Raw genomic sequence first — 19082 nt, 5'->3', positions numbered from 1 at the left:
TAATTATTAATAGGTCCTTGATAGGCTTGAGAGAGGACCTACACGTGTGTCTGTGTGCTTACATATACTTCCTTCATCTGTAGATAGTTTAGTATTTACACGTGAGGTAACACAGGCCAGGATGTTAAGTGACTCCGTGAATCCGTTGAAGAGCCAGGAGCAATTAATACACCCTCCAGTGTTGACCTTGGAGTATTTAGTCTACAGGTGCCTTATTCAACTGGCCTTATTAGGAACTTAGAAAGGTCGGAGCGAGGGGAGTGTGTGCGCGCATGTGTGTGTTTGTATATGTAGTAAAACAACAGTTGGATTGGAACCTGGTGAGTGCAGTGCTTGTTCTTGGTGTGTGTTAGTGCTGTAGAAGCAAATGTTTCACCAACAGGCCCTTCTAGGTGACTTGACACAAGAGTGTTTGCTCCCTGGTCCATGAGGCACGTGTCGGCCCACCTGGAAGACAGTGGTGGGGGAGTCAGTTGGGGCAGTCGTGTGGAAGTGCAGTATGTGCAGAACATATGTTGGCATCACCCAGGTCTCTGATGTCCTTTCCTGCAGAGAAAGGTGCTCATATCCTTGTGAATATGACAGTGAAGTAAAACCTGTACAATCAGAAGCCACCCAGAAAGAAAACCAGTCATTTCTTTGGTGTTTGGGCCTGTTTCTGGGGCCTTGCTTTCCATTAGCTGCATCCCAGTGTTCTCCTCACCTCGCTCCCAATCTGACCGCACACGTCTGCAGTCTTTTCCTCCATTACCAAAAGGGACGGCGTGGGCGCAGCCTTTATGTGTTAGATGATCGTCCCTGACATGTATGGCGCACTTACTCTGGGCCGAGTGTTATACACACATAGGGGTGGGTGGGTTAGGTTTTCAAGCGAAATTGTGGATAATCAAAACTGCCCTCCAAGTCTCTTAAGTCACTATGACTTGTGGCCCCTGATGTTCCAGATTTGAGAGTTAATCCATCTTGTTTCTCCTTGCATTTAAAAGATGGCTTCCCCTTCCTTGGAGCCATAGCCACTGTCTGGTTTGAATGGTGTAGGATTATGGGGGTAAAGAAGTGGCTCTCACACTTCCCCACACCTCCTTCCCTGGGTTCCCCCAAGCTACATTACGTAATGTAATGTAATTAACTTCATTGTGTATCTCTTTTAATTCTAACAGCAGCCTTCTAGGGTAGGTATTACTGCTTTTAGTTTAGAAAAAGGAGGCAGAGAGAGGTTAAGTCACTTGTCAAGGTCCTGGAATTGCAGCTCTGGAATTGCAGTGTCTCCGTTTGACCCCAGCAGCCCACTGGCAGCCCCTGTAAAACGGACAGATAATCTGCCAGACGGCCTGGGTCTTCTCAGAGCTGCCGTGGAATTGCTTGATTATGTGAGTTTTGTGCTTGCAGCTTAGTTAAATCAAAGGATTAATTTCCCCAATGTACAGCTTTTCTTGATGACACACTGCCAGAGTTCTTCCTTACGTTTGGATATGATCCTCAAGGCTGAGGTGGCGGGATTTTATCCTCATTAATTGGGACCCTTTGTATAGCCCTTTAAAATCCTACTTCAGAGAACAGTTCTGTTACCTCTCCACTGAAATGTACCTTCATGTTTTCTTTCCTCATTCATTTCCGTTCTTTTAAGTGAGTTTCTCTTCATTTCGTGTTTTAAATTGCAATCATTGCTGAAGTGGTCCTGGATCTGGCTAAGAGGAAACACACAGACAAATACATTAGAGGTGTCCCCCCACTTTTACCCTCGTAATATCAATGCCACATCATTTAATGTCCAGAAACTCCAGTAATTCAGCCCACGGCCTTTGAAAACTCCTAAGAGTAAATTCATCCAAGTAGTAGGAAGCCCAGTGTGGAGAGTGGGCTTCACGCTCAGAGAGTCTACAGTTGTGGTGATTCCACCTGTGAGAATGTGGTGCCGCCTCTAGATCCTCTCCCCAGAAAGACATCTGGGCCCCCACTTTGCACAGTGTTTCAGGAATTCCATGGACCCTCTTTCCCCGGCCAGGATTAAGAATCCCTGCAGAGGGCTCTGGGCTACATTGAAGGCTTTGCCATTTACGTTTGAAGAACCTCTTCTTTTCTCCCCACAAACTCTAGCTTTCTCTGAATTTTTGTATTACACGGTGTTAGAATTGGGAATTTGCAGAATATTTCTTACATAACACGTACCAGTGACTGTCCTCTTTGTGTTTTGGCATCCCAGCATGTTTCCATTTTTATCAGAGGTTATTGTTAAATTACCCAAACCATTTTCAGACCAAAGTATATTTTGTTAATATTAATTTAACGAATCTGTATACACACACACTCACACGCCCTGTGCTTATTCCCCCTTAAAGTGCTACGTGTGTGTGTTACAAGAGCCTTTGGTGATGTGTCACAGCTTCTTAAGGATGGGGACTGCTCTCTGTGTGTAAGTCCTGTCCTGTGCAGCCCAGATGGTGGATAGCACTGGAGAGAGCCCCCCACGCACAGTGTGCTCACTGAGGGTGGGTGTAAGAGGTAAGTCGGGGAACCCGGCCTTGTTTTGGAAAAGTCCATAGGCAAGACCTGAGCTCCACAAAGCAGCCCTTGAGTGATCCAGACCGGCTCACCAGAGGATGCGAGTTTGTAAGGTACAGGGGTGTGGTCATGAGTGCCCTGATGCAGCTTAATTTTGAGGTATAGTTTCACCTGTTCCTGGCTATTGCATGTTACATGTTAGTCTTATTTCATCCCTAGAGATTTCCTTGGATTTTTTTTTTTTTTTTTTGGTGAGGAAGATTAGCCTTGAGCTAACATCTGTGCCAGTCTTCCTCCATTTTCATGTGGGTCACTGCCTCAGCATGGCTAAGGAGTGGTGTAGGTCCACGCCTGGGATCCAAACCCATGAACCCAGGCCACTGAAGCAGAGCACACTGAACTTAACCACTATGCCACTGGGCCAGCTCTGGAATTTTTTTTAATTGCTAGCATTTAGTTATGAAGTCATTATGATACATTCTGTGATCTGTTGTTTTCTTTGTATTTCCAGTTCAGTTTTATAGCTTAGGGGAAAGAAGTCCTTGCTTGCTGATGGATTACTTGTTACGGAATGCCTTAATTTGATATGATGAGGTTTCTTTACTGACTCACACATGCGACCATTTGTGAGTTTATGGAAAGCGCTAGCGCTCTGCAAGTCACAGTGAGACTTTATTAATGAAAGTAACTGCGACGTTAATGAGTTCCCTGCCTCAGACAACGTGCTGTGTGCTTAATTCCATTATCACAGGTAATCCTTGCAAAACCCACTTTACCCATGAGCACAGGGAGGCTCAGCGAGGTGACATGACTTCCCCGAGGTCACCTACCAAGTGCTCGGTGTGACCAGGTCTGCTGACCCCAGAACTTGTGCTTTTCCACCAGCTTGCCCTGTGGAGAAGACAAGACCAATTAGGAACTTGGCTGTGGTGTCTAGTCTGTTTGTTCGTATTTTTGCGGTGCTGTTCATGAGTGATATTGTCTGTAGATGGGGGCAAGGGGATGGAGAGGGAGAGCCAGCGTGCTGGGATGTGGGGAGTTTTCCTTTTCACTGACAGTTGTTTTGAGGCCTGGGCATTCTTTGTTTTCAAGCTACAAGGCCATGGTTTTAGTGTAGCTTTGTTTTTCCCTTCTTGTTGTTCTGTGTTGTTTTGAGAGGAAATATTGGGAGATGGGTAGTTTGGTGGCTGCCATTGTCTTTAGCTACCTGCGTTCCCCTCCAGAAATTTTTATTTTCTGCCTAAGACCTGTCAACTATCCATTCCTGTCTCTGAGCTGTTAGTATCTGTCGCCAGGTCTGGCAAGTGGCATTCTTTTCACAGCCATCTTCTCTGAAGAAACAAAAGTCAGGCGTGATGGCCGTCAGTGTCCCTCTGAGCAGCGAGCAGAGGTCAAGTGGAGCAGCAGTTCCTGGGTGTCAGGTAGGCGTGCCCGCTGGGTGGGCGCCGGAGGCTCGGTGGTGGGACAGTGGGTGTGTCCCTCCCCTCTGGGCACCCTGCACGGCCTCCCAGGCCGGGAGCTTTCAGAGTTCTCCAAAGAGAACTCGGAGTATATAGGCAGCGTCTCCAGCCCTGTCTTGTTAACGAACGCTCACCCGCCCGGGCCCTGGGCCAGGGCAGGCTTTCAGGTTCCCCTTTGATGACCTCCATTACCAAGCAAGGTCTGCGGACAGCTAGACAAGCGGAGCGTGAGACAGGCCCGCGGTAATTATGGATCTTCCTGTCGGGTTCTGGACAAGGGCTGTCAGTTAGCCGCTCGGGCTCTGCAGAGGATCCCTGAATAAAGAACAAATGTGAGGGGCCTTGCTCATGGGCTCTCGCGTGAGTGCGTGGATGTGCTGGCCCAGCAGAGCAGAAAGTTAGTCTTGAGTATTTACTGCCCTGACAAGAGAATATATTATGCATCCTGCTCCTCACAGGCCACTCCACCTTGGCCTGAAGAATCTTCTGAGTTTTAAACTCCAAGTAAAAACAAAATTACTGGGCCGGCCCCGTGGCTTGGTGGTTAAGTGAGCGCGCTCCACTGCTGGCGACCCGGGTTCGGATCCCGGGCTCGCACCGACGCGCTGCTTCTCCGGCCATGCTGAGGCCGCGTCCCACATACAGCAACTAGAAGGATGTGCAGCTATGACACACAACTATCTACTGGGGCTGTGGGGGGAAAAATAAATAAATAAAATCTTTAAAAAAAAAAACAAAAAAAAAAACAAAAACAAAATTACTAACCAAAAAGCAAACTAACAGCAGTTCCTCATAAACTAGTGATGGTAGACATTCTGTAAGTGTCATGTCATTCTCAAGATGAGTATTTTACATCTCACAAACATAACGTTTGTTTTTTTTTGGTGGGGGGAACAAATAGGGTTCTTGGGTGGACTTGTGTAAAGGGTAGAGGGACTTTATTCAGGCTCTGGGCATGGTCTGTATTTTTCTTTAGTTTTGAGGAAGGGCATTTTAACCCTCTGTACACTCTCAGGGTCTGTATGGTCCAATTTTAGCTTTTGAGTTTCCTTTTTGAACATTTCAAACTATTTGTAAGGGTTGGTATTTGATGAGTTTTATTCTATTCTTCAAAGATCAAGGAGAAAATCTACTTATTTTGAAAAATAGAATAAAAACCATTCTATCTTGCAGCTATCATATAGGTCCATTGGACCTTTTTATAGATCTAAGATATATTGTCAGATCTTAATTTTTTTCTGTATCTTAAAACATTTTGCTGTTTTATCATCCTAGGAATTATTTTGTCATTGCTCATCAATTATTCCTAACTAGGGTAAAAAAAAAAAATAAAATAAGAGAATGGAAGAATAAGAGATGGAATAATCTGGAAGAATAAGAGATGGAATAATCTAGAAGAATTGTGCTATAGTGAAATAAACCATCCCTTTTATATGATCCTTCAGTTTTTTTTTATTGTGTTTCCCAAATGATTATATTATCTTTCAAGAAGATATTAAAAAAAAGTCTGGAGACATTTTTGTAGTCTTTTTTTTTAGCTTTCATTGAACACAGTGGAGAATTTAGGATTTTTTATTTTTCACTGATAATGACAAAAAGAGGAAAATTGGCAGAGGAAGGCTTTCCCCCATTATTAGACGAATCAGAAGATGGATGCAGAGAGACGGAGGGCTGCTCTCTAGATGCTAATGATGATGGTGAAATTGACCGTATAAGCAAATTCTCAGACTGCAAGTCTTCCGCTGAAGCTGTCTTAGATGCATTTTCTCACACTCAAGCATCACTGAATGAATGACGTGATTCTGAGGACATGAAGGAAATATGGTTTCTCATCCAATTAGTCATTCAGTAGGAAGGCTTCATCACATAATTTTTGTGACAAGAATGTGGACCATCTCCTTTTGCTAAAAAAGTATGTGGCAGTGTTCTTTCATCTTTCGTGATGTTTGTGGATCAAACTTAGATGTAAATGGATAAATGCTGAAAGCAGTTGTGTATTCAAGAGATGATCAGAAGGGATGAAGAGGAAGTTGTGGAAATGAAAAAATCTACTGGCTTGATCATTCTAATTGTTCATAAATCTAAAAATGAAAATCCTTTGCAGTTCCACAGCAAAGAAGATGGCTATCCTCCCTTCAACAAAATTCTAAGCCGTAAGTAACAATTTCAAGTATCGTGTTTTGAAAACAGAAACACAAGAAGAAGAACTAGAGGTAACATTAGCTGAAACTACTAGAGATGTATTTGCAGTCTAGAACCATGACTGCATTTCAGCAGTGCAGATGGAAGAAGAGCCAGAAATCCTGACAAGCTAGGGCTGATCGGAGATGGATCTGAGACCTGGCATCCTGATCGCGTTTCGACGGGGTAACTGCGAGAAGAATCTGAGTCGTGATAAGCTAGGAACTGCCGGAGTTGAACTTGTAGTATGTTGTCAGTACTTACAATACAGATATGATCTAGGTTCAGTCATAACGACTGGGGAGCAATTATTTGCTTTCAAAGGATGTTGCCCATTTCAGATATATTGTACCTTCAGACCTTGGAAAATATGGGGAAAAATTGAGTTTACTATGTTTAAAATCAGATTAAAATTTCTAACAAAGTTGTTTTTTTACCCTCACTTTATTCTTAATTCTGTAAGTTATTTGTAGAGTGAGTTAAAAATACATAAAAATAAAGAGTCTATTGGGCTCAGGTGACAAATGGTGATTATTTCTCCTGGTATGCTGTGAGTTCATGGAGCTGCCAGTGAGGAGTCTCCTGGTGGTCCCCTGGGGTATCTGAGAGTGTCCTGGAAATGTGGGTTTGAAGTCAGTGATAGATGGACTAGAAGGAGCACGTGTGCACCTCCTGTGATGTGCCAGCCTCCTGAGAACAGTGGTAATCCTTGGTTCTTGTCTCTGAGACAGTGAATGGCAGAGAGGGCCCATGTCACCGTCCTGAATTCAGGGCAGTGCTGGTGACCCTGGTGGGTTTGGAGAACCTGGGCGGTTGGTCCTGGCCTAGGGTGGAGGTGGGCTTCACAGGTGGGCTGTAGAGCTGGAGCGTGTGTGTGCTTTGCGGGTAGCCAGCTGAGTTTTCAAATTTAAAAATTGACGTTGTGATAAGTTAACTTGCAAAACCTGGACCTGGGTGATAGGACCTTTCTCCCTCTTCCCACTCCCTGGGAGAAAAAGGAGACCTGGGAGTTATTCGTTGTAGCAGGAATACCCTCTCCTGGTGTGTCAGGTGCTGTGCCCAATGCGTTCCGAATGTTTAACCTTGAAAGGAATTCTACATTACAGCTGGGAAAACGAGGCTCTTAAGTTAAGAAACGTGGTCAAGGTCCTGGGGCTTTCAACAGGTGGACTCCAGGCCTGGGAGAAGTCAGTGACACTCTGGTTTGTTTATTCATTTTCTTCCTCCTTCATGTGGAAATTGGGCTGCCTTGTATGCTGTTCACATTACGTATCAGCAATGGAGCCATCTTTTTTGTTGTGATTTTTTGTTTTAACTTTGTTTTGAGGTGTTTTTTTCCCATTCTCTATAAACAATTGACTTCTGAAAGCCCCAGACTTCACTGCTGTTATTTGCTTCTTTGGGGAAGTTTTGGGGACTCCTTCACGGGTAATTGGGAATGGGTACTCTGGTCGCATTCTTTTGGCTGCTTAGCTATGCCATTAGCGTCAGACGTCTAAGTTTTTGCTTCAATAATAAGAACTGAATAGTATTCAAGAAAGATTCAAACCACATTAATATTTAAGAGCCTTTTTGGATCCAGAAAGTGCCTGTGAAGCCCTTCTGAGTGTAATGTATACAGCATATGTCAATTAGGGAGAGGGATGAGGTGCGCTTGGCTCCCCGTCTGCAGAGGCTCGCTCTGTGCAGTCTCTTCAGGAAATGCATCTTGCTCTAGTGCTCAGACTGCCAGCCCCCCAAAGGCATCTTTGCTGAGAGATCATGCTTTCTATTACTTTGCTGTTCTAAATGGATCCGTGTCCCAAACAGAAAGGAAAATCAATTTAATTACTTCTGAAACTTTTCCTTAAGGGTGAATGAATTATGAGGAAAAAATGAAGTCTGTCATCGGTAAGTTTATTTCAGGGCTGAATATGAGAGAAATTAATTTTGTTAGGAAGATTACGTGTCGGTTGGTTGGTGAGAGTGGAGAGAGAGTGCTCACAAAGGTATGATCACCCAGAACTGCAGAGTGGAAGAGCTGTGTGCTTCTGGGACTACATGGAGAACGCGCTTGAGTAGCAGCGGCAGCAGGAAAATGGCGTTGAGCAGAAGCCCGAGGACTTCCGCAGGTGTCAGAGCAAAAGAATGATGAAGGAGGAGAGAGCTAATTGCAATTAATGTGATTATGAGGAGAATGTGCTCCGGAGGGAGCTGCGTGCCTCACTGTTGGCTTGCGCTCTCCTCCCAGCCTCCCCATGGCATCCGTCTCCGTTTAATTACTGAGCTCATCACCCACGTCACAGAAGTGGAGGTGGCGGGCTGGACGGGAGTCTGCCCCACAGTCCTTAGCCAGGGGCAGAAAGTAACTTGGTGTTTTTCCTCCACGTGACACAACTTTGCAGTATATCTGCTTGAACGTAAACCAACTCAGAGAATGAGATTGTCTTGTAGCGAGGCTTTAAATGTTCGACTGTCAAAGATGTGCGTAGACAGTAATGGAGTGTGCTGCTGGCTGGCCAGGATGGGAGCAGGAACTGTGATTGAAGAGGGGAGAGGAAACCACCTCTTCCCATCCCCTACTTGTGTGTTTTGTCTGATCTGTCGATTGCTCAATCGATCAGTCTGTCCACCTCCCTCCCTCTCTACAGGTACCTGTCTCCCTTTTAACGTGTGTAATTCGGGGGCTTTTAGTGTATTCACAGAGCTGTGCAGCCGTGACCACTAATTCCAGGACATTTTCATGTCTCAGAAAGAAACCCTGTACCCATTATTAGTCACTCCCTGGTACCCCTTCTGTCTAGCCCCTGGCGACTGCTGATCTTTCTGTCTCTGTAGATTTGCCCATTCTGGTCATTTCATATAGATGGCATCATACAGTATGTGGCCTTTTGTGACTGACTTCTTTCAGTTAGCGTAGTGTTTTTGAGGTTCATCCGTGTTGTAGCATGCATCAGAATGTCCTACCCTTTTTTTTTTTTTTTTTGGTGAGGAATATCAGCTCTGAGCTAACATCTGACGCCAATCCTCCTCTTTTTGCCGAAGAAGATTGGCCCTGGGCTAACATCCGTGCCCATCTTCCTCTACTTTATATGGGACGCCACCACAGCATGGCTTGACAAGCTGTGCGTTGGTGTGCACCTGGGATCCGAACCTGCGAACCTTGGGCCGCCGAAGCGGAGTGAGAGCACTTAACCACTGCGCCACTGGGCCGGCCCCTGTCTTACCTTTTTAAGGCTTAATAATGCTTCATTGTATGGATGGACCACATTTTGTTTGTCCATTCCACTGTTGATGGACATTTGAAGTGTTTCCACATTTTGGCTGTTAGGAATAATGCTGCCATGAGCATTTGTGTACAAGTTTTTGTGTGGACGTGTTTTCATTTCCCTTGGGGATATTTCTAGGAGTGGAATTGCTGGGTCATATGGTAACTCTGTGTTTAACTTTTTGAGGAACTGCCAAACTATTTTCCAAAGGGGCTGCAGCATTTTACATTCCCATCAGCAGTAGGAGGGTTCTGATTTCTCCACATCCTTGCCTATACTTGTTAGTGTCTGTCTTTTTGTTTTAGCCATCTTAGTGGGGATGAAGTGCTGTCTCGTGGTTTTAATTTACCTTTCTCTGATGAGTAGTAATGCTGAGTGTCTTTTCATGTGCTTATATTTGTTTTTTTTTTTTACATGATGAGATTATATTTGATGCTAATTGGATTCACCTAAAAATCTTAAATCTTAAATTTCTTTTACTAGCATTAAAGTCTATACACTCCATGCTTTTTAAAAAAAAACTTTTTTCACTCGATGCTTTTTAATCTATTAGAATTTGACTGAAATTGGTCTCAAATTTTGTAAAACGAAGATACTTTCTTTTTTATTATTATTCCTTTTTTTTGTTTTTAGAGGAAAAAGTATCTTCAGGTAAAGATGGGTGCAGAAATTTGATTTATTTTCTAATTCACGGAAACTGAAAGCCTGGGTTGATTTTTCGTTTAAGATAGAGATTTAGTTTGTGTAGAGTAGATTATTTCATTTCTATCTTCTCGTGCCTGAGAGAGATTAAAGGAAAATTTGGAAATGAGAAGCCACCTCTTTTGACTTTGCAACTCTTAGCACCTGAGCCTCTTTACAATCTGTGTGTTGGTCATGACTTTGGGTTTTTTTTTTTTTTTTTTAAATTTTTTGTTTATTGCAGTAACATTGGTTTATAACATTGTATAAATTTCAGGTGTATTGTACTTCTATTTCTGCATAGATTACATCATGTTCAACACCAAAATACTTGGGCCGGCCCTGTGGCTTGGTGGTTAAGTGCGCGCGCTGCGATGCTGGTGGCCCGGGTTCGGATCCCGGGTGCGCATCGAGGCACCACTTCTCCGTTCATCCTGAGGCCGAGTCCCGCATACAGCAACTAGAAGGATGTGCAGCTACGGCATACAACTATCCACTGGGGCTTTGGGGGGAAAAATAAAATAAATAAAATCTTTAAAAAAAAAAAAACAAAAAAAAAAACCAAAATACTAATTACAACCCATCACCATACACATGTACCGAATTATCCCTTTCACCCTCCTCCCTCCCCCCTTCCCCTCTGGTAACCACCAATCCAATCTCTGTCCCTATGTGTTTGTTTATTGTTGTTATTATCTACTACTTAATGAAGGAAATCATACGGTATTTGACCTTCTCCCTCTGACTTATTTCACTTTGCATTATACCCTCAATGTCCATCCATGTTGTCACAAATGGCTGGATTTCATCGTTTCTTATGGCTGAGTAGTATTCCATTGTGTATATATACCACAGCTTCTTTATCCATTCGTCCCTTGATGGGCACTTAGGTTGCTTCCAAGTCTTGGCTATTGTGAATAACGCTGCAATGAACACAGGGGTGCATGTACCTTTGCAAATTGGTGTTTTCAAGTTCTTTGGATAAATACCCAGCAGTGGAATAGCTGGATCATATGGTAGTTCTATCCTTGATTTTTTGAGGAATGTCCGTACTGTTTTCTATAGTGGCTGGACCAGTTTGCACTCCCACCAGCAGTGTATGAGAGTTCCCTTCTCTCCACATCCTCTCCAACACATGTTGTTTCCTGTCTTGTTAATTATAGCCATTCTGACGGGCGTGAGGTGATATCTCATTGTAGTTTTGATTTGCATTTCCCTGATAGTTAGTGATTTTGAACATCTTTTCATGTGTCTGTTGGCCATCTGTATATCTTCTTTGGAGAAATGTCTGTTCAAGTCTTTTGCCCATTTTTTAATTGGGTTGGTAGTTTTTTTGTTGTTGAGATGCATGAGTTCTTTATATATTTTGGAGATTAAGCCCTTATCAGATGTATGGTTTGCAAATATCTTCTCCCAATTGTTAGGTTGTCTTTTCGTTTTGTTCATGGTTTCCTTTGCTGTGCAGAAGCTTTTTAGTTTGATGTAGTCCCATTTGTTTATTTTTTCTATTGTTTCTCTTGCCCGGTCAGAAGTGGTGTTTGAAAAGATGTTGCTAAGACCGATGTCGAAGAGCGTACTGCCTATGTTTTCTTCTAGAAGTTCTATAGTTTCAGGTCTTACATTCAAGTCTTTAATCCATTTGGAGTTAATTTTTGTGTATGGTGTAAGGTAAGGGTCTGCTTTCATTTTTTTGCATGTGGCTATCCAGTTTTCCCAACACCATTTGTTGAAGAGACTTTCTTTTCCCCATTGTATGTTCTTGGCTCTTTTGTCAAAGATCAGCTGTCCATAGACGTGTGGGTTTATTTCTGGGCTTTCGATTCTATTCCATTGATCTGTGTGTCTGTTTTTGTGCCAGTACCATGCTGTTTTGGTTACTATAGCTTTGTAGTATATTTTGAAATCAGGGAGTGTGATACCTCCAGCTTTGTTCTTTTTTCTCAGGATTCCTTTAGCTATTCGGGGTCTTTTGTTGTTCCATATAAATTTTAGGATTCTTTGTTCTATTTCTGTGAAAAATGTTGTTGGAACTTTGATAGGGATTGCATTGAATCTATAGATGGCTTTAGGAAGTATGGACATCTTAACTATGTTAATTCTTCCAATCCAAGAGCACGGAATATCTTTCCATTTCTTTGTGTCTTCTTCAATTTCTTTCAGAAATATTTTATAGTTTTCGGTGTACAGATCTTTCACCTTTTTGGTTAAGTTTATTCCTAGGTATTTTATTCTTTTTGTTGCAATTGTAAATGGGATGCTATTCTTAATTTCTCTTTCTGCTACTTCATTGTTAGTGTACAGAAATACAACTGATTTTTGTATGTTGATTTTGTATCCTGCAACTTTACCGTATTCGTTTATTACTTCTAAAAGTTTTCTGGTGGATTCTTTAGGGTTTTCTATATATAAAATCATGTCATCTGCAAATAGTGACAGTTTCACTTCTTCCTTTCCAATTTGGATCCCTTTTATTTCTTTCTCTTGCCTGATTGCTCTGGCTAGGACTTCCAATACTATGTTAAATAGGAGTGGTGACAGTGGGCATCCTTGTCTGGTTCCTGTTCTTAGAGGGATAGCTTTCAGTTTTTCACCACTGAGGATAATATTAGCTGTGGGTTTCTCATATATGGTCTTTATTATGTTGAGGTACTTTCCTTCTATACCCATTTTATTCAGAGTTTTTATCATAAATGGATGCTGTATCTTGTCAAATGCTTTCTCTGCATCTATTGAGATGATCATGTGATTTTTGTTCTTCATTTTATTAATGTGGTGTATTACGTTGATTGATTTGCGAATGTTAAACCATCCCTGCATACCTGGAATAAATCCCACTTGATCATGGTGTATAATCTTTTTAACGTATTGTTGTATGCGATTTGCTAGTATTTTGTTGAGGATTTTCGCATCGATGTTCATCAGTGATATTGGCCTGTAATTTTCTTTTTTTGTGTTGTCCTTGTCTGGTTTTGGTATCAGGGTAATGCCAGCTTCGTAGAATGAGTTAGGGAGCTTCCCCCCCTCCTCAATTTTTTGGAAGAGTTTGAGAAGGATAGGTATTAAGTCTTCTTTGAAAGTTTTGACTTAAAAGTCAAAATGGAATCCCTGTCTTCTGGTCTCCTTGCACTTTCTGTTCAATCCCATAGACTTTTATAAGATCACTCCCGAGGGTAGGTTTTTGGAATACTGAGATGTGTAAGCATGGTCTTTGCTCTTAGATAGTTTAAATTTCAGGAAGGGTAAATGGTAATTTATGGTATTCATTCAGAATGTGACAAAGGTGCTGCCTCACTATGTTGTCCAGCAGAACACTCAGTAGGTGCACAAGAAGGGCCCCATGGCCGACAAGCACGTGGACTATTTGATGCGTTGAGAGGTTTTGCAGGTTGCTTTCATTTTGGGATGAATGCATTTCATTCATGCAGTCAGCAGCCTGTGCGACTTTATCATCAAGACCACGCCACCAAGAATGAGCCCTTGTCCCTCCCTCCAGCTTCGTCTTCAGAGCTGTGTGCTCGGCTGGGTTAGGAAGTGCATTTTGAGCACATCACTAGAGCAATGAGATCACACCTCCCACTCTCACTTTGGCAGATGGCGTGGCCCCGGGGGTTGAGAGAGAGAGAGTTAAGTTGCTGCCTCTTCCTGAGCTGTTTTTGGTGCAGTCTGGTTGGTAGTCATTTTCTTCGGCCTGCATTTTGAACGGTGGCCTTCCCTAGTTGGAACAAGCCTTGGTCAGAGGATTTAAGGCCAGAGGGTCTTTGGGGACTGTGGGACCCTAAAGCACAGCCCCTACTGTGCCGATGAGGGGGTGGAGGCCCTGCGACGATAAGGGACTTGCATCTGAAGTTAGCGGCACCGCTGATTCACGTCTCAACTATTACATCACTGCTGCGTGCCCCTGGGGTGTCTGTAGAGTGATTTGACTTAATAAGTACCTAGTTTGAAGAGGGGAGCATTCGCCATATCAGCTGATTGTCTCCAAATCATCCGTTTTCTCAGGGTTGCATTGTGTGTGGACATGGTTCTTGGGTCCTTCTCAGTCATTCTGGGCTTAGGGGTGTGAACTCGCATGGCAAATGCTGGCTGAAGTCAGTGGTCCTCAGAGGGCAGCCAGCTTTGACAGTCGTCGTCCTTAGTTTAAAAAGCCCTGCCCAGGCAGCGCTAGCAGCTTATCCTTGCATGTTACAGGGGGACAGTCAGATCTCTCAGGTCACCCGGTCCTCTGTCCTCATCTTATAGTGGGGAAGTAGGGGCATAAGCCTGGCTGATTTCCCCAAGTTGCTGCAGGTAGCACAGAGACAGGCCTCGAGCCCAGCTCTACAAGTGCCTTATCCAGGTCACCGCCATCCTTGTTGCAGTTATTTCAGTTTTAGCGTATTTCAAGGCCTTGGGGAAGCCATGTCTGTTGTTCACCATTTGCTTACCTGTCTGCCTGTTATGTTCCCTGTGCTGGTTTTCTTCATACATTGACTCCATGCCTGGTGGGTGCAATCTCTCTCCTTCTCTTTTTCTTTCCTCCCCTCCTGCCTTCTTCCTCTCTCTCTCCTTTTCCTTCTCTTTCTATCTACATCTGAGGGGTATAGATTTATCTATATTAGGCTTGGGGCGTGGGCTGGGGACTCCTGCTCAAGGAAGGTGGCCAGAGGCCATAACAACAGCCTGGCCCTCTGCACTCTCAGCCTGTTTGACAGCATGGCTGTTCTCTCTGGCGACTCTGCTGCTGCCTTCCATTCTGTTGCTAACTTGGGGGACCTGGTTGTTTAGCTCTTTTTTCTCAAGAGAGATGTGGAAAAATTATCAGAGCTTTTAGGATCCTGCTCTCACCCGATAAACTCGCCTTTTTATGCCAGCTGTGAATGAGAGAAGGATGCTCTTTGTATACTTGCAGAAATGAAGTGTTCAGAGCCGCGGTGTGTTGTCTAGGAAACATGCCTTTGGAGGGCTGCAAGGATGAAGGGCTTGCGTATCAGAGATGAATAAGAGAGATTGACAAAACCATGCAAATAAAAACAACAAACCATATATCTTCAAATAAAACATTTCAGGTGAAAGAGAGAAAACAAGAAATCAAAGCTCTTTAAGCAGAAAAGATTTTTATTTATATCTTAGCTCTTAAATTGACAAATAAGGTGACATCCATACTTTTTTTTTTTCCCTTTTGGTTAGTTCTATTCCAGAGCAAGACTGATAAGAAACACTAGCAGTTGTTTCTAATGAACTCTTGAGAACCTGCCAGTAAGTGTCATTTTGTGCGTGATCATGCTTCTGTGCGAGTCCTCATTCTTGGTACTGCGTTCGAGATTTTCCCACGTGCTAGGCTCCCGTGGGGGAGGGCCTCCTCCATTGGCCTTGGTCTCAGTCACAGGCTTTGCTCACGTCCCCCTTGCAGTGAATTTCTAACTTCTGTTTTGCGTTAGCCGATAACTGCTTGTGCGAATCTGTTTGGTGGCGATGGTTTCTGCTCAGCTCAGCTTGGGAAACCTTGATGCAGGCACAGAGGGTGTCTCCTCTCTATGGTCTTTGTCCCTGGGGGGCAGGAGCTGCACCATCTCAAGAAGGATGGAAGAATAGTCATTAGAACTGAGCCCCTCCCTGCTGCTGAGAGACCCTGTGAGCCAGGTAAAGACTGTGCCTTTCTCCATGGAAGCAAGTTCATGTTGTAGACACTGCCAGACAGAGGCATACAGGTCTGGGTTATGGAAGTCAGAACATCCAGGAGAGGCACGTCATAGCCATGGCTCCCTTATGCAGACTCAACCCTGTGTGCTGGGCCACTAGAGAGAGAGAGGGAGAGAGACAGAGAGACACACACACACACACTCTCACACATAGATCAGACTGTTTAGATAATGTGGGCCGTTTGTCCAGGGTTCACTCAGGGAGCAGGTACCCTGGAGGGAGCATGAGATGGGAGCCATGAGTCTGAGGTTTTGTTACCTGGCCCATCTTTAAACCTCAGTGAGAGGTAAAGATAGGTCTCTTTATAAAAGCATATCATCTAAGTGGGAGTCAGTCATTTCATCTGATGTTCTGAGCAAGGGTGAAGACCTTGAGGTGGCACTGGGGTCTAGCCAGCCCGAGGGCCCAAGTGGAGACTTGTGTGACCAGAGAAGGGACATCCAAGCAGTGATGATGGCCCAGGTGCTGTAGGACGTGTGAGCACTGGAAGGAGGTTAGCTTTTAATCTGGAAGAGAGAGGGTTCTAAACAGAGAGTTAACATGGCTCCATCTGTGTGAAGTCGCTTGGGGAACGTGCTGAGGACAGGCTGAAGGGAAGAGCTGGCTGGATTCAAGGGGACCGGTTAGGTCGTTGAGCTCGTCCAGGTGGGAGGTATGATGTTGGCTTGGAGCAAGGTGGTTGCGATTGGTAGTTGGATTCGACTGATTGAAGGTGGGCCTGGAAGGGCTTGCTGATAGATTGGATGAAAGTTAGAGAGAGAGAGTGGTTAAGGATGACCCCAAGGTTTTCCCTCACTGACAGGAAGGATGGAATGGCCACTTCCAGAGAAGGTGGCGGGGAGAGGCTCTGGCGGTGGAGGGACGTCAGGAGCTCAGTCTTGGATGCGTGTGGTCTGTGGTGCCTGTTGGACATGCGGAGCATCCAGTGCTGCTCTTGTATCAAAACACAGCCTGTCTGCTGTCTCCTCCCTAGGGAGCGGTTGACTTGGGCCTTTTTTTCAGGTCTTTGTGTCCACCATGAAATGCAGGACTCTCTTCCAGGGCAGATGGCGGGGGTGGAGGCTTTGTGGCTGCTGGCTACCACTTTCCTGCCTGAGGTCAGAGCGAGCTTTGTTCTCTCAGCTTCAGTTCTTCATTTCCCGTGTGGGCCCAGTGACATCGTGTCAGGGAGTTCCGAGGACCAACGAGAGAGAGCGTGGCAGCTTTTATACACTGAAATAGTCGTTGTAGATGTGCACAAACAATTGATGAATGTTGACCTGAATGCTGATAAAGTAGAGGAGAACGCCTTTTACATAGCTTTGCATCTTCTAGATGCTTGTGTATATGAAAAGAAGGGAACAGCAAAACCCCCCACTTCAGTAGTTCTGCTGTATTTCTCTCTAGTTTACAAAAGTTCTGTTGCTCTTTCTCTCTAGAGAGATTTCTGCTTCCTCACATTCCTTGTAAATATCCGGGACATGGGTTTGTCGTGAGATGTGTGTGAGCCTGCATCCATACAGATGTGAGTGTGCATATGTGCATATTGGTGGGTACAAATAACGTAGCAGTTTTCCAGCTTTCTTTGTTCCTGCACACAGCCTTGGGCCTGCCTACCGTTTGCTTCTCTGCCTTAGACTCGCCATCTGCAAAATAGAGACAATACTTTCAGCTTTCCTTCTTGCTGGGAGGTTAATGATTGAATATATGTATAGTGCTGTAAAGTCTTTGAAATAAAATCACAAAGTACATGTGCGTTATTATTATAACTCTAATGGTATTTATATTTAAATCATTATTATTGCAATAATAATACACCATATTGCCAATAAAACACAAAACCACTTCAGAAGAACATTCTAAAATGATAGCATTTTCTGGGGCAGGGCAGCAGTGTCTAATTTTGGGCCTTCACAATTGGTTTCGTGATTCATGTATTATGTATTTCCAAAGAATAATCAAGGGTGTGCAGTATTGCCCAGGGCAGTGAGTATGGAAAATATACAGTTGGTGCGATTGGACCTCTGGATTGACGCGGCTGTGTTTCATGCGGGGTGGGGGCTGTCACCAGCCTTCGATGCTGGTTATGAGCCCGTGGAGCTTGTCTTGGTGACAGTGCATCATTAGGGCCGAGCACCTTTTGTCAGCTGTCCGGTTATGGCAGAGACGTACAGTGGGCAGGCACCTCAGGGGTGACCGATGGGTTTTTTCTTTCAGATCCATACAAAATTAATAAGCCTGATTTATAACCAATGGAATTTGTGCTACTCCATGCAAAGGGCTCAGATGCAGAGCTTTGTTTGTAGTAGGACATGTCTCTCTTTTAGGTGCGCGGTCCTCGAGTCCCTGACGCTGTGCTGCCGGCGGGGGCTGGGGAAGCAGCTTGTGCCCCTTCTTCTTTCATTTCACTGGAAATGGCGTTTAGCTGACTGGAGTGGGACCAATTGTTACATTAAGAGCAGGAGGAGAGGAGCTGTTTATTATGAGTTTTGAAAACAAGACATGTTCTGCTGAGCTGCACAGGGCAGGGCACGTGGACGCCCAGTGGGGCAGACGTGACCAGAGGCCGGGTGAGCATGCCTGTTGAGGTCACTTGTGACCACCCTGCACGCCCTTGGCTCTCTGCAGCCGACGTCCGCCTGCAGCCGCTCCCTCCTCTAAAGCTCTCTCCTGGGTTGGCTCCAGGACGGAGGCCCTCCTGGCCTTGCCACCCTGGGCCCTCTCCCTCCTCCTCTCTGTCTCAGGTCCTGGGCCTTGGTCTTCTCTCCCCTAATCGTTCCTTACGTGGGTGACCTCTTGCGTGTTGGTGGCTTCACCACTTCATGTTCTTAGACGTCCACTGGTGGTTTTTAGCGGGTTTGTGAACCTCCTGAAACTGTGCCAAATGTTACATGTTGGTATGTTTTTTCTGGGGAAAGGAGCTTAGTTTTCATCAGGTTTGGATGGGGGAGGGCTGACCTACAAGATCAAGACCTAGTGCTCTCAAATGTCGAATTTCTAGCCCAGATCTGCCCCCAAGCTCCACTTGTATGTATCCACCTGCCTCCTTGGCATCTCCTTGAAGGTACAGGAGCCACAGAGCCTGTTGTTGGGCCGACGCAGCATTTTCTCCCACACCCGCTGCCTTACTGTGTTCCTTGGCTCCGTGCGTCTGCCCTGTCTCCCGGGTCTGAAACCCGGCATTCTCTCTCTTACCCCTCACACTGTCCGGCTCCAGGCCTTCTGATCCTGTCTCCTAAAACCCTTTCCCGTCCAGCCCCTCCCGTCCCAGTCTTACTGCTGGATCAGGACCATCCGATTATCTACCTGTCTCTGGTCTCACTTCTTGCAGGTTCATCCTGGGCCGTGTCTC

At 44.7% G+C, this 19082-nt stretch overlaps 1 protein-coding gene across 2 annotated transcripts in view; it reads left to right on the top strand.

The window, feature by feature from the left end:
• The window catches only part of TBC1D22A (TBC1 domain family member 22A), a 348432-nt gene that overhangs the window by 141279 nt on the left and 188071 nt on the right, over positions 1 to 19082 (top strand). Inside the window, exon 9 of one of the 2 annotated variants that reach the window (XM_087448729.1) lies at positions 3825 to 3923. The exons of the other annotated variant lie outside the window; for it this stretch is intronic. Coding sequence (XP_087304855.1) covers positions 3825 to 3923 — 99 coding nt within the window. The remainder of the gene's footprint in view (positions 1 to 3824; positions 3924 to 19082) is intronic. 2 annotated transcript variants of the gene reach the window in all.

This window comes from Ceratotherium simum, chromosome 25, assembly GCF_057802395.1.
Source record: "Ceratotherium simum simum isolate JZ-2026a chromosome 25, ASM5780239v1, whole genome shotgun sequence".
In the NCBI taxonomy this organism is placed as follows: Eukaryota; Metazoa; Chordata; class Mammalia; order Perissodactyla; family Rhinocerotidae; genus Ceratotherium; species Ceratotherium simum.
Note: the sequence above shows the minus strand (reverse complement) of the source record. Positions and strands in the feature narration are given on the sequence as shown.